General features: G+C 48.2%; 1 protein-coding gene across 1 annotated transcript; it reads left to right on the top strand.

The window, feature by feature from the left end:
• The first annotated feature begins 591 nt into the window (after positions 1–591).
• ALDH1B1 (aldehyde dehydrogenase 1 family member B1) lies at positions 592–4,471 on the top strand. Its single transcript, XM_081279085.1, has 2 exons — positions 592–726; positions 2,668–4,471. The coding sequence occupies exon 2, from the start codon at positions 2,678–2,680 to the stop codon at positions 4,229–4,231; it is 1,554 nt and encodes a 517-aa protein (XP_081135211.1). The 5' UTR covers positions 592–726; positions 2,668–2,677; the 3' UTR covers positions 4,232–4,471.
• The last annotated feature ends 11,100 nt before the right edge of the window (positions 4,472–15,571 follow it).

Here is a 15,571-nt window from a genome sequence, read left to right as displayed (position 1 = left end):
ACCCAACCTTAAGAATGGCTACCTTTGGGTGAGAGGATTACAGGTGATTTCTTTCTTCTTTCATCCTTTTCTGTGTTTCCCAAGTTTTCTACAACCGTGTGTGTGTGTGTGTGTGTGTGTGTGTGTGGTTTTGGGACAAAGAAAAACGACGTTTAAAAAATGCGCAAATATAAAATCTTAAAGGAACCGGGGAAAGGGTAAAGAAAATGGAAGTCGCAGTCGCAGTCCGAAGTCGGTGAACCCAGGGCGGCGGGGGGAAACAGGGGAGAGGCGAGGCAGGAGTGTTAAGGAGAGGCTCGGGGTCGCCATCTAGCCAAGTGCAGTGCTGGGTGACCTGGGGACGCCCCTCTCCCTTCAAGCTCTATCTTCCCTACCAGATGAGCACTTTGGGAACTGAGACGTGACAACGTGGCCGCCAACCCCCCGGAGAAGGAGCTAGGGAGCGCTGGAGTTGTGCGGGCTTCTCGGGGAAGGGAGGCTGGGAAAGGCGGGGCGCAGGCGACCAGCTAACGGCGCAGCCCGGATCCAGGGCGGAGCGGCCCCTGGCCCAGGCGAGCGCCTGGGGCGCAGGAGGAGCCTGTTCGCGGTGGAGCGTCATTGGCCGCCGAGCGGGGGCGCGGAGGCGGGGTCTGCAGTGCGTCCCGGAGGGGCGAGGTTCCGGACTTTGGAGAGAGGTCTCATCTGAACCCGGAATTGGTCCTGAACCCGATCCCGAGCCTGTTGCAGGTAGTAAAGCCCTTCTTCCCTTAGCGCCCCGGGGCAAACCGCAGCTCCCTACACCTGGGCTTCCCATCTTCGGCCCGGCCTTCCCGCTTGGCGCTCACTGCAGGACCCTCTTCCCGCCCTCTCTCCCTCTCCCTGTTCTCTGGTTGGAGCTGAACCGGAGGACACAGACCTTCCAAACCTTCCCTGTTACTACGACCCCAACACTCCCGCCCACCAGGCTTACTCCAGCACAGGTCCTCTGGCCATAGCCCAGAAACTGGGACGCGCCCCACCCCCTTCCTCTAGAAGGGCTGAGTTAAGTGCTGCCTATGTCCCAGGAAGTCTGGCCCTTAGCTCCGTGGGCGCTTAAATAGGGTGATCTATAAGAAAACCCCTGCCTGTACTCGAGGAAATGCAAAGCTAGTCCTGCTCTGTGTCCTCAGTGAGTCCCCGAACCTCTCTGATCCCCAGCCTTCTTCCAGTATGGGGATCAACATCTGCCCGGATCGCCCATGAGGTACAGGGAGGCTTGATGAATTTACAATGAGAAGATGGGCTGGAAACTGTAAAATGAGCTGCACCTGTGAATAGTGAGCTTTCTATTTGGATCTGGAGTTAACTGGCATAGACTCCATCTAGGACCCCGGCGTGGGAATAGTCTTGGTGTAGACAAGAAGTAGTTTGCCAGCCTGCTTAGTATCTCCAAGACCCCCTAGGATGATCCCCCTTTCCTCCCCCCTCCCCCTGGGATTCTTCCCTCCCACCGTTGCAAGTTTGCTTCTGTCTCAAGTCTGTGGCAGAGCTCAGGGCCCAGGAACTTAGGTGCACCTCTGATAAGTGTGCTGGCTCAGCTGGCTCCCTTCCCACCCCACCAGGGAGGGCTTGCCCGGGTCAGCATTGTTTTTTATGGGTTTGGAGACCTGGCTGGAGCCTTGCTTTCCTGAATGAGTTCTTTGTTCCTTGCAGCTGCCAGTGGTGGAGATGGAGTGGGGTGGGGGTCAGGGGATTCCTCAATTGCTTCAACTAACCTAGGAACTTTAGACACTGTTTAATGTTTATTTAGTGACTCTTATATGCTGCTTAACTTTTATTGAAGTAGTTGTTTTAATAAAGTCTCCCTTGTTTTCAGAGTCATAGCCCAGAATACCCAGATTCTTCCTCCCAGCTGCTGCTTAACTGGCAGCACCCTTGGGCAAACTGAGGCTCCGACTGAGACCTGTGCTTGGGGGCTGGGCTAGGTTGGTTTTGGAGGCACTGACAGCTCTGATGTCCTGGGTGGAGTGTGTTGACTGTTTTATATGCAAGACCCCATTCCATATAACCTCGTGGGGCATTTCACATATGAGATGACATGCAGCAAGTCACTCCCAGAAGGCAACTGTCTCCAAGTTCCTTTAGTTTCTACTAAAGTCTGAGGTCAATTCTTCAATGGCTTTTGTGGGAATTCCCCTGTGTCCTCAGTATATCACTCAGTGACCATCTGTTGAGCAGCTGTTCTGTAGCAAGCATAATTCTAGAGATCAGGGACCCAGCCATGAATGGAACAATGACAAGCCCAAAGCCCTGCCTCATGGTGCAAGGAAGACAAAAAATAATAATAATAACATTACATATATAAATATAGTGTTTGGCATGTGAGATGGAGAAATGCTAAGCAGGATGCAGGTATAGTGTGGGCTGGGAAGTCTCGGTTTTGTAAAGGCTGATCAGGGAAGGCCTTGCTAAGCAGATGATGGTATTTGAGCAGAAGAGGTGAGGGTATGAGTCAGAAGAGAGGTGGGACATGATGGACCTGGACCAGAGTTCTTCAGGCCCTCGTCCCCCTTAGCAACCCATGTTTTCAGAGGCAGTACCCCTTTATGTTATAATCAGAATATCAGAATATGTGAATTGGTGGACCTTTGGGGTGTCCCCTTTGCCCCCTCCCACCTGCTTACCCCGGTTCCATCTGTCCCTCTGCAGAGTGGTCAGCATGCTGCGCTTCCTGGTTCCCCGGCTGCTTTGCCTCCAGGGCAGGACTGCCCGGTACTCCTCAGCAGCAGCCTTCCCAAGCCCAATCTCCAACCCAGACATCCGCTACAACCAGCTGTTCATCAACAATGAGTGGCAAGACGCAGTCAGCAAGAAGACCTTCCCCACGGTCAACCCCACCACTGGTGAGGTCATCGGGCATGTGGCTGAAGGGGACAGGGCCGATGTGGACAGGGCAGTGAAAGCAGCCCGTGAGGCCTTCCGCCTGGGGTCCCCGTGGCGCCGCATGGATGCGTCTGAGAGGGGCCGGCTGTTGAACCGCCTGGCAGACCTAGTGGAACGGGATCGCGTCTACTTGGCCTCCCTGGAGACCTTGGACAACGGGAAGCCTTTCCAAGAGTCTTACGCCTTGGACCTGGATGAGGTCATCAAGGTGTACCGCTACTTTGCTGGCTGGGCCGACAAGTGGCATGGCAAGACCATCCCCATGGATGGCGAACACTTCTGCTTCACCCGGCACGAGCCTGTGGGCGTCTGTGGCCAGATAATACCATGGAACTTCCCCTTGGTCATGCAAGGCTGGAAGCTGGCCCCGGCCCTGGCCACAGGCAACACCGTGGTCATGAAGGTTGCAGAGCAGACCCCCCTTTCTGCCCTGTACCTGGCCTCCCTCATTAAGGAGGCAGGCTTTCCCCCTGGGGTGGTGAACATCATCACGGGCTACGGCCCAACAGCAGGAGCCGCCATCGCCCAGCACATGGATGTTGACAAAGTTGCCTTCACTGGCTCCACAGAGGTGGGGCACCTGATCCAGAAGGCTGCCGGCGATTCCAACCTCAAGAGAGTCACCCTGGAGCTGGGTGGGAAGAGCCCCAGCATCGTGTTGGCCGATGCCGACATGGGTCACGCTGTGGACCAGTGTCACGAAGCCCTCTTCTTCAACATGGGCCAGTGCTGCTGCGCGGGGTCCCGGACCTTTGTCGAAGAATCCATCTACGATGAGTTTCTCGAGAGAACCGTGGAGAAGGCCAAGCAGAGGAAGGTTGGGAACCCCTTTGAGCTGGACACCCAGCAGGGGCCCCAGGTGGACAAGGAGCAGTTTGAACGAATCCTGGGCTATATCCGACTGGGCCAGAAGGAGGGGGCAAAACTTCTTTGCGGTGGGGAGCGTTTTGGGGAGCGTGGTTTCTTCATCAATCCTACGGTCTTCGGTGGGGTGCAGGATGACATGACGATTGCCAAGGAGGAGATCTTTGGGCCCGTGCAGCCCCTGTTCAAGTTCAAGAACATCGAAGAGGTGATTGAGAGGGCCAACAACACCAGGTATGGCCTGGCTGCTGCCGTGTTCACCAGGGACCTGGACAAGGCCATGTACTTCACCCAGGCCCTGCAGGCTGGGACAGTGTGGGTGAACACCTACAACATTGTCACCTGCCACACGCCCTTCGGAGGCTTTAAGGAATCTGGCAATGGGAGGGAGCTGGGGGAGGATGGGCTTAGAGCCTACACGGAGGTGAAGACTGTCACCATCAAGGTTCCTCAGAAAAACTCATGAGAATGGTCACCACCCAGACCCAGCCCAGCCCAGCCATGCCACAGCTGTCTAGACTGGGTGCTTGCTTGCCAATTTTTTTTTTTTTTTTTGGCCCTGGATTCCCTTTATTTGTTCCAAATGAACTCTTAGAAGGGACTCCAACAAATAAAACAACTAAATCAGAGCTGTTCCTTTTAAAGCAGGCTGGAGGCTGGGTTCCATATCCTTTGCCTCTGCTCCTCAGCCCCTGCACTCTTGGTGGCCCTTGTGTTACTTCTGTGAATCCTTAGGAGCCTCTGGAAGACATTAAAACCACTCATTGGGTGGACAGTCACTTTTGGTCATTCCTGATGATCCAGGGACTTTCCAGTAGATGAATCAGTGGATTTGAAAATGGTCTCAGAGGATTTGAAGACAATAAGAGTTTTGACCTAGGTGGACAACAAGTCTTGGCCCTGTTTTTCATTGACTTAATCTCAAAATGAGGGCTTTTTCTTTTCTAAGTTCCAATCCCTGGCTGCTTTGCTTGCTCTTCATTTTATTACTGATTTTCCTTCGTGTGAGGGAAAAGCGTAGGTGAGGAATGCATTTATATATAATCACACCTTTAAACTAAACTTGAACACCCCTAATGCCCATTAACTGATGAGTGGATAAACAAAAGGTTTCCATTCCTTTAACTATTCTCCAAACAAAGGAATGAGTGCCAGGCACGGTGGTACATTCCTGTAATCCCAGCTACTCTGGAGGCTGAGGCAGGAGGATTGCAAGTGCAAGGTCAGCCTGGGCAACTCAGTGAGACCCTGCTTCAAAGTAAAAAATAAACAGGTTGTGGGATGTAGCTCAGCAGTAGAGCACTTGCCTCGCACATGCAAGGCCCTGGGTTCATCCCTAGTACCGCCCCCCACCCCAAATGAATTTCTGATACATGCTACAATATAAGTGAGCCTTGAAAACATCATGCTGAGTAAAAGAAGCCAGACATGCAAGATAACATGTTGTATGATTCCATTTATATGAAGTGTCCAGACCAGGCAAATCCCTAGAGATAGAAAGCAGATTAGTGGTTGGATGGGGTTTGGGGAGGAGGGTTGGGGACTAATTGCTTGTGGATATGGGAATCTCTTTTTGGGAGGATTTGAAAATGTTCTGGAATTAGAAAGTGGTAATAATTGCCTAACTTTAAACATGAACTAGAAACAACTTAATTGTACACTTTTTAATTCCATTTAAAAATTAAAATAAATACATTCTATTTGCAAATCTTGTGTGTATTCGTGTGTGTGTGTGTGTGTGTGTGTGTGTGTGTATGTGGATGGATGGATGGATGGATAGATAGATAGATAGATAGATAGATAGATAGATAGATAGCTGTTGAATATTTTAGAGTCCTGGGGCCAGAAGGGACCCAGGTAGTTTTCTTGTCTACACCCTGTCAGGTGCCAAAGTCCATTCCACAGTGTTTCTGTTCTCCTTTTCATTTTCTCTTGGCTGATGACAAATGTAAATTTGAGACCTATAAAGAAATTTCTGGTTCCTGCCCCGAGCAAGCCTATCTCATTTTGAGGCTTCACTGACATTCTCCCCCAAACCCTCTGAAGCCCCACCCACCTCAACCCAAGTGCAGCACCAGGCCTGTTCCAACATGCTGGGGGTTTCCAGAGCTCTGAGCCTGAGTTCACTGTGAGGATTGCCAGTCTTGCTGCTTTTCTTCCCAAAGTGAGGAGTCAAGGTAGACCCAGCCAGCCAGGCCAAAGTCAGAAGTAGAAGGCTGAGCCTGTGTCCCCTTCCATCTTCCTGGACCACGTTGCTCGGAGATCACCCCGTGTTGAATCCACTCATTCTGTGAGCTGACACCTGGCCCTGGCTTTAACATCCTAGCCTTTGGGGGGCTTTATTTTAGTATCTTCATGTGGGTTTGGCCTGAAATGGCTTCTTGAGGGCTTAAGGTCTGTTGGATTCTCTCATCTCCCTTCCTAGGACCTCTTCCTATGTCACTTTAGGGTGAGGTGACCCTGACTCTCGGAAGTGCACCTTCCATTCGTTTCTCCTGGAGGCCGTTGGCACCTCTGCAGTACAGTATGGGGATGTGGCTGAGGGAGGTTGGTGGGCATCTCTAATGGCTAACACAAAAGATTACACTGTTTAACAAATGCTTCCCTTATTTATTACTTCTAGACCAGGGAGGAACTTTGTAGAGGGTGTCCCATGAGAGGGTGGGATTAGGAAAAGACAATCTTTAAGACCCCTAATTTCAAGCCCTGAAATTCTTTTTACTTTTTTTTCTTTCTTTTTAAAGTCTTTTTATTCTTTTTAATTATACATGACTGTAGAATGTATTTTGACATATTATACATACATGGAGTATAATTTCCCATTTTTGTGGTTGTACATGATGTGGAGTTACACTGGTCGTGTATTCATATATGAACATAGGAATGTAATGTCTGATTCATTCTACTGTCTTTTCCATTCCCATCTCCCTCCCTTTCCCCCATCACCCCCCACTTTTAATCTGGTAAAACATCCCCCCCTCCCCCACCTATTATGAGTTTGCATCCACATATCAGAATATCCACCCTTTGGTTTTTGAGGATTGGCTTATTTTGCTTAGCATGATAGTGTCCAGTTCCATCCATGTATTGGCAAATGCCATAATTCATTCTTCTTTATGGCTGAGTTTGAGGCTGAGTAATATTCCATTGTGTATATGTACCACATTTTATTAATCCATGTATCTGTTGAAGGGCATCTAGGTGGTTTCATAGCTTAGCTATTATGAATTGAGTTGCCATAAACATTGATGTGGCTGCGTCACTGTAGTATGCTGATTTTAAGTCCTTTGAGTATATCTCTAAGAGTGGGATACCTGGGTTAACTGGTGGTTCCCTTCCAAGTTTTCTGAGGAAACTTCATACAGCTTTCCAGAGTGGTGGCACAAATTTCAGTCTCACTAGCCATGTATGAGTGTACCCTTTTCCCCCACATCCTTGCCAACATTTATTGTTGCTTATGTGCTTGATAATTGCCATTCACAGATTGCTGAGCCTGAGTCCCCTTCCGTCTTCCTGGACCACGTTGCTCGGAGATCACCCCGTGTTGAAGTCCAGTCATTCTGTGAGCTGACACCCTGGCCCTGGCTTTAACATCCTAGCCTCTGGGGGGCTTTATTTATTTATTCTGACTAGAATGAGATAAAATCTCAATGTAGATTTAATTTGCATTTCTCTAATTGCTAGAGATGTTGAACATTTTTTTCATATTATTTATTGACCAATTGTACTTTTTTTCCTGTGAAATGTCTGTTCAGTTTCTTAGCCCATTTATTGATTAGGTTATTTGTTTTTTTGGTGCTAAGTCTTTGAGTTCTTTATATATCCTAGAGATTAATGTTCTGAGGTGCAGGTGGCATAGATTTTGTCCCATTCTGTAGGCTCTCTATTCATGTTCTTGTTTCCTTTGCTGTGAAGAAACTTTTTAGTTTGATACCATCCCATTTATTGATTCTTGATTTTACTTCTTATGCTTTAGGAGCCTTGTTGAGGAATTCAGTTTGTAAGCTGACATGATGGAGAAGTGGGCCTACGTCTTCTTCTAGCAGGTTCAGGGTCTGTGGTCTAATGCCTAGATCCTTGATCCACTTTGAGTTGAGTTTTGGGCAGGGTGAAACATAGAGGTCTAATTTCATTTTGTTATATATGGATTTCCAGTTTTCCCAGCGCCATTTGTTGAAGAGGTTATCTTTTCTCCAATGTATGTTTATGGTGCCTTTGTCTAATATGAGATAACTGTATTTATGTGGGTTTGTCTCTGTATCTTCTATTCTGTACTATTGGTCTTCATATCTGTTTTTGGGTCAATACCATGCCATTTTTGTTACTATAGCTTTATAGTATGGTTTAAGGTCTGGTATTGTGATGCCTCCTGTTTCACTTTTCTCAGTTCGGATTGCTTTCGCTATTCTGGGCTTCTTGTTTTTCCAAATGAGTTTCATGATTGTCAAGCCCTGAAATTCTTATTCTGTGGATTCAGATAGATCCCCTCTTTACTCATTTTACCACTGCTCTGAATGCAGACTTGTGAACTGAACTGGGGGGTTTAACTGGGCATCATCATTCAGCAGGACATGGCTCAGCTCTGGGCCATCCATCCTTTGACACACTTTCCCCAAGCTCTCACTCGGTCCAGCACTGTGCAAGGCAATTCACTTTTATACACCATTGGGACCTTAGAGCTGTCCTGCAAAATCCTGGGTCACCTCCCCCGCTCTCCCCAGATGAGGAAATGGAAGCCCAGAGGTTTGGTAAGCAGCTTGGTTGGGGCCAATCTCCCATGAGCTTGCCCTGGGATCCAGAAGCCGGGCATGCTGAGGAGCCCATTGAACCAAATGGCTAAGCCCAAAAAACCCCAAAGACACTGAACAAGCCCAAATCACCTGGTTTCTTGCTGGATCCCTGAGGACTGCTGCTCAGTCACACAGATACCTTATCAGATCTGAGGCCACTTAGGAACTTTAATTTGGATGGGCTCAATTCTGGGCATGAGGCTGACCTCTGGTGGTCACTCTGTTAATTGATTTGCTAAGATCATTTATTATTTAAGGGAAGAAAAGTAAATAAATAAATAAAAAGTCCTGGCTCTAGGTCAATTGTTGGGGGAAAGAGAATTGAATAAGACAATCTCTGCCCTGAGGGAGCTCACAGTCCAGAAGGGGAGAGGGTTCCAGAACAGGGTGAAAAGTGTAAAGCCAAGTAGAAGTACAGGGGCCAGGAGGTCATGAGAAAAAATACTATTCATTAAGCACCCACTTATTAGGCTACCCCATTTAATACCCCACTACTCTCAAGACACACAGGACTAACACTCTACACTTGGAGAACATCAAGCCCTGGAGATGCTTAGCTGATAATTGGACCAGGACTCCATCCCGGGTCCTTTGCTCCTCTCTGTTGCAGCCACAGATTGTCGCCATAGACCTGGGTAGAAGCAGTCTGTGTGCAGGGGCTGGGAACAGAGCCACATTGACACAGTTGAGAGTCCCAAGCCACAGGGATCTGTCCATGAGTGAGGAAGACCTTCAAAGGAGACGGAGTCATGTTATAAGCCCCTTTGAAGGCCTCTAGCATGTCCTTACCTTGCCTAACCAGAGAGGTGGACAGAGTAAGTGTCCAAGTGTCCTACAAGTCCAGATAGGACCAGAACATGGCATGAATCACAGGCCTCTTGGCTCCTAACCAACAATTCTCCCCATGTGTAATAGGTGCCATAACAAATGAACCCCCGCCCCTTTGAGGGTTTCAACACGTCCATGGCTCTTTGTTGATACTCTAATGCAGGAATCTGTTCACACTGCAGTTTTCTTCTAGGTTCAGGGGCACAGCTTAACTTCCATCTTGTGGCTGCGCCCTCTACACTGGGTCTTAACCATCTGTATGTGGCATGATCCTAGGAGAAGCTAATAAAAATGATACTTCTTCACCAGACGAAAATGCTCATGTGCACATGCACCCCAAATTTTGTACACTTTCAAGGATTTCACAGAACGTGTGAATTCACGTCTAGAATCCCAAGCAACCTCTGGGGTTAAGAGGTTAAAAACTTCTCCTTAGGGCCACAGAGACCCATGTCAGCTGGGAGATGGGGAGGAAGGTACAGAAAAGGCACAGTGACTTCTTAGAAGGCCTGACCTCTGAACTCCAAACCTTAACTGACATTTCAGTGGCAAAAATGACGTGACCCAATGTCCTTGGCACCTGACAACGCGACGCTGTGTAGGGGTTCAGGTTCTGGGGGACAGCACACTGACGGCTCTGCTGCCTGTGGCCACTCTAGGCAGGTGTGTGGGACGGTGAAGGGATTCTCTCAGGACGCATTCACAGCCAGTCCTGTCGTGAGCCATTTGACACTCAGCCTTACCCATGATGCTCCTTTCTCCTCCTTTCTTCATCTCCAAAATCAGTCTGTTTTTGCCTCCTCCAGGCCCTTTGTCTGATCTTCTCAATGAAGCTACCTCAGGCCTTTTGGACTCACAGTGGTCACTGGTCACCTGTCACTTGGTCTTGATCTTAGGTAGCTCTTGCTGGTTAGCATGCCATAAAATGGATCTATTATTATTTTATATTATTATTATTATTATTTTGGTTTGGCCCAGTCCCCCTAGACTGTCTCTCACAGACTCCAAGCACGTCTAGTTTCTCTCCCTGCCCTCTGCCATCTCCTGCAGAATGTCAGGAGTCCTCAAAGCAGCAGGCCAGTGTAGTGATGCTGATCTCCATGGGCTGATGGGGAAACAGAAGCTCAGAGAGTTGAGGGAAGTGACCCAGACCCATAGATCATGACAGTACTCCACCTTGGCTCCAGGTCCTCCAACGAATGCCCATTCTTCCCAAGCCACCCTGCCCACACCTTCCGCAGTACAGAGCTGACTCCATGCTTGGTACCACAGGCAGCTTTCTGTGCCAGGGCTGAGACTCTGGAGCATGCAGTGCCTGGGGCACAGCGGGTGCTCTGTAAATGAGTTCGAAGGGTCAGTTCATTCAGGGGAAAAGAGGCTTCCGTCCCCTCCAATTTTCACTCTGCTCAACAGTCAACCTCTCTTTAATATCATGGGTCGGGGGAGATTTAGGCACAGGAAGAGTAGTGGCCGACAAGACAGGTGTCTCTATCTCCTGGTACCAGGCACTTCTCAGCCCTGGAGGCAGTCAACTGAACTCCAAGGCAGCCCTGACCATAAAGGAAAGAGAAGCCGGCCCCACTGAGCTGGCCGGCGTGGGCAAGCCAGCCATCCAGTCCTGCCCTGGGTGATGGGCTCCACGTCCTGAATTCATTAAACTGCAGACACCAGAGTACTGTGATTTCCCTTAATTAATTAAAATATCACATAATAACCATTCTCTGATTTAACGTTCAAGAGGGCCAGGCAAAGGCTGGGAATGAGGAAATTTATTAGAGGAGACTCTGCTGCCGACTGATTTGCTCGTTCTTATTCATTGTCCCTGTATCACCCATCCCTGGGGGAGAGGGGAGAGCAATGGTTTTTAAAGACATAGGAATTAATTTCACCCTGAAACCTGAAGGAAAAATCCACCTTGACTAAAACACCAGCCGTTTTTTGGTTTAAGGTAAAAAGTGGGTACATTTGGGATCAAACACTCACTTAAGAATTATTGTAGACCCTCCTATCCTTACGAGAGTGGACACCCAAAACTATGAAGTGTACCAAAGCCTCCATATACTGTGGGTTCCCTGTATGTACAATATATGCCTACAATGTTGAATATAAATTAGGCATAGTAAGGATTAAAACAATAGCATAATAAAATAGAACAATAGTGATGTGCTGTAATAAATGTTACATGAATGTTTGTTTTCTCTCAAAATATCTTACTGGGCAGCCAGGCAGCCAGCTTCAAAAAGGCTCTTGGTATGTCGTGGCCCACTGGCACTTGGGCATGTGCCCTCCCTGCCTGGCGTCTCACAGCCTCCAGGGTCCTGGAGAATGCTGCTCAGTGTGTGCCTGGGAGTTGAGAGTTCAGATCAGTGAATGAACTGGGCGCGGTGGTGCACGCCTGTAATCCCAGCAGCTCGGGAGGCTGAGGCAGGAGGATCGCAAGTTCAAAGACAGCCTCAGCAACTGAGTGAGGCACTAAGAAATTTAGTGAGACCCCGTCTCTAAATCAGAAAATAAAAAGGGCTGGGGATGTGGCTCAGTGGCAAGTGCCCCTGGGTTCAATCCCTGATACAAAATCATCATAATAAAATTAACTTCAGTGAGTGAATGGAATATTAGAATGCTTGTATAGCTGGACATGCAAATTCAGGGGGCCTTAGAAGAATCCATAGTGTCAGGGGTTTAGGGCTGGTGAAAAATTGCAAGTAAGGGGGGCAGGTATGAAGGGTAAGGAGGGTTGGACTGAAGTAGCTGATGTAAGCAGGGAAAAATAGGACAAGATGCAGGAGAGATGGCCGAGAAGTGTCAGTGGGACCTGGAGTAAATCTACAGCCACATCCTAGGACAGAAACTGCAAAGACCATCCTTGAAAACATTTATTTTCAGGGTGCAGGAATTGGGACATCATGGCATCTATGAAAATATGGGTAGAAAACAGGCTTGACAGGAGGGCTGGGGGAGGGGATCATGCTTCATGTTCTAGGTCTGAGAAGAGGTCTGGGGCTCTCCCAGGTGACAAGCCATTAAGTTGGATAATCATATTAATCTGCTTTTTGGGGTCTTGGTGAAAATTTCAGTCAATGCAGCATTTATTATTTTATTTATGTTTGCACGTAGATATACTGTTAAACCCAGCCCCATGCGGTCAGGATACTCGGCACTTCCACCATGGGGCTCCAGCCGCCCTATTTTCTGGGTCTACATCCTGCTGTCTAATTTTGACAAGGCAAATTTGAGGTGATTCATCTGATTTTGCAGAATGTGCATGTTGTTCGGTGCATGATATGGTTGGGCTACCTCTCCGGAGCCATTGTATCCCTATTTCTTCTGACATAATTTCACTAAGTGTCTGGCTGAGTCATCTCTCAGCCACACAGTTCATAGGGAATCAACGGCAGACCCTAGTCACAGTGCAAGGAGGTGAGACGGGCAGGAGGTGCCCAGTGGGGAGGGAATGTGAGCAGGTCCCTTGGCAGCTCCAATACCTCATAGCCAATAGCAGCCAATTCAATCAACTTCAAATCTGATTTCATTCAAAGAAGGGGTCCCAAAGTTTCAAAGTTTGAAAATCACTCATCTGGTTTCCAGACCCCAGGCCAGGAGCCTCCCTCCTAGGACCTGGTGTGTCTTTGTCTATAACAGGGGAAGGACCTTTAATTTCTGCCCTGCTTACCCTCCTAGGGTCAGGATCATGGGTGGGAAGGTGTTTCATGGACTTGAAGGGCTGTCCACAGTGGGAGATCCAAATTCTCATGTTCAGAAATTGTAATCACCTAGAAATATACTGTTTTGGACCAGATAGTAAATATTCCCCTTTTTTTCATAAGGAAAAAAAAGCTTTATCCTTGGGGGAGGTCAACACGTCTCTAAGTAAAATGTGTTGTACTTCACCGTGACCCCACAGGCCAGAGATGACCCGGCCCCTTTTCAACAAGGTGAGGTTAGAAGCCAGGCCTGCACTGCCACCTGCTTAGGGAGGGATGGGCTAACAAGTGGATGGCTTGGTCCCCAAACACCAGCCAAGGGGCTTCTGAGTCCAGAAGACTGTCCATCTAGGACTAAGTCTACTTAGAATTGGAAAAAGGCAGGAGGAGAGCCGTGACAGCTGTACGTCATGCATCTGTATGAGCACACTCTGTTATGAGGCCATGATTTGTTTTTGAAGGAACATTATCATAAAAAACATGCGAAGACTATACTTCTATATATATATATTTTTTTTGCATGGGACCATCTTGTCCTAAGATGGAAGGGCTAGAAGGGGCCCTGGTGAGTAGTATCTAGTCCAAATGTCACAATCACAGGTGGAGAGACCAAGGTCCAGAGAGGGGAAAGGACCTGTCCAGGTCATGCAGCAGGCCAAGGAGAGCCAAGGCCCTCTTCTCTCCTTCTGTATCACACACTAAGTCACAGAGTGCCCACTTATCAGTCACAGACTCCAAGGTAAAGAGTCACAGTGGACACATGCCTTGTTGTGAGCCCTTTAGAATGACAAATACTACGTGCTTTTCCCTGGGAGGGAACAGTTACAAAAGGATTCATTCCGAAAGTGTAAAAAAAGCTACATGCACCTCTGTTTCCCCACTGTCTGCCCTGCTAAAAACTACATCTGCATATGAATCTAGTTTGCATCCAATTTTAAAAAACATACAAAAGGGGTTATCTACAGACACAGTTTTTTCCTTAGTCTTCCCAAACAACAAGATCCGTGACTCGACTTCTCCATCATCCCGGGATCAATGTCTTGGAGACCCTGGAAAGAAAAGGGGAGTGGGGATTAGAGAAAAGAAGACTGTTTTGTTACGACCAACCCTGTGTTTATTGGGAAGTGGAGGGAAATTATCTTTAAATTCAGTATCCTCAGTACAAAAGGTGCAGATGGAGGGTCTGGGAGCCTGAGAAGGGCTTCGAGGGGCTGCCTACCTATCTATTAACTATCTATCTATTATCTGTGTATCTACCATGAATTGAACCCAAGGGCACTTAACCTTTGAGCCACATCCCAGCCCTTTTAATTTTTTATTTTGAGACAAGGTCTCACTCAGTTGCTCAGGGCCTCACTAAGTTGCTGAGGTTGACCTCAAACTCGTGATCCTCCTGCCTTAGCCTCCTGAGTTGCTGAGATTATGGGCGTGTGCCACTGCACCTGGCTCTGTGGGGCATCTTAGACCAATGGGTGGATTTTCCAGGGAGGTGACTCCAGCCTGATATGAGAGGAGACTTTTCAGCCAATGGAAAATGCCAGGTGGTTGTCTGGTGAGAGTGAGCTCTGTGTTCCTGGAGGCCTGTGAGCAAGAGCTGCTCCATACAGCATGGTGTCAAGGAAATACAAAACCTCAAAATGAAACAATGTGTGTATTATCTATATGGCATATGTCATTACAATGCATAGAATAACCTATTTTATATAGCTGGATAAAATAAAAAGTCAAGTATCAGGAAGGCCTGATTTCCTAACTCTTTGCTGAATTCTAACTTCATGGTTACACTTGCACATCTTCTTAGCCATTTCTGGGACCTCTAACTGCCCACAGACACCTGCCCTTGAACCCTAAAGCACTTCCTTCCTTGTTTTTCCCCGTTCTGGATGTTTCTCCTGCCTCAAGCCCGCACAGCTCCCCTGTTCCCTTAGCACTCTTCCTGATACCATAATAATGTTCACTTTCCATTTTTCTTGCATCCCCTACAGACCTGATGTAAGGCCTTGCACACACAGTGGGTGCAATAGCAGAGGCCAAAGGCATCGTGTGGCTGAGGCCACAGCCAAATCCTTCTGCTCTTGTCCGTTTGGGTTTTGTTGGTACTGGGTATTCAACTTGGGATGCTTGACTACTGAGCTCCATCCTCAGCCCTTTTTGCTTTTTATTTTGATATGGGGTTTTGCTAAGTTTCCCCAGCCAGCTTTGAACTTGTGATCCTCCTGCCTCAGCCTCCCAAGGCGCTGGGACTATAGGTGAACACTACTGCACCCGGCAAAATCCTTCTGCTTTTAAGAAACTCTATCATACTTGTTTCTAATTTTTCCTGTTCTATCCAGACCCTGTTGGTCTGTCTTAGTGACGGAAGCTGTTCATGGCTCTTCTTCCATCCCTGGGAAGGGATCGTGCATCCCTGCCCATGGATTGTAAGGAGGCAGGATGTGTATCACATCTGAGCAGAAACTTCAAAGGAGACTGTGTGCTTGGCCCAGC

Source organism: Spermophilus citellus (assembly GCF_964194105.1).
Source record: "Spermophilus citellus genome assembly, chromosome: 2".
Taxonomy (NCBI): Eukaryota; Metazoa; Chordata; class Mammalia; order Rodentia; family Sciuridae; genus Spermophilus; species Spermophilus citellus.
The sequence above is the reverse complement of the archived record's forward strand: the minus strand, read 5'-3'. Positions and strand labels throughout refer to the sequence as shown.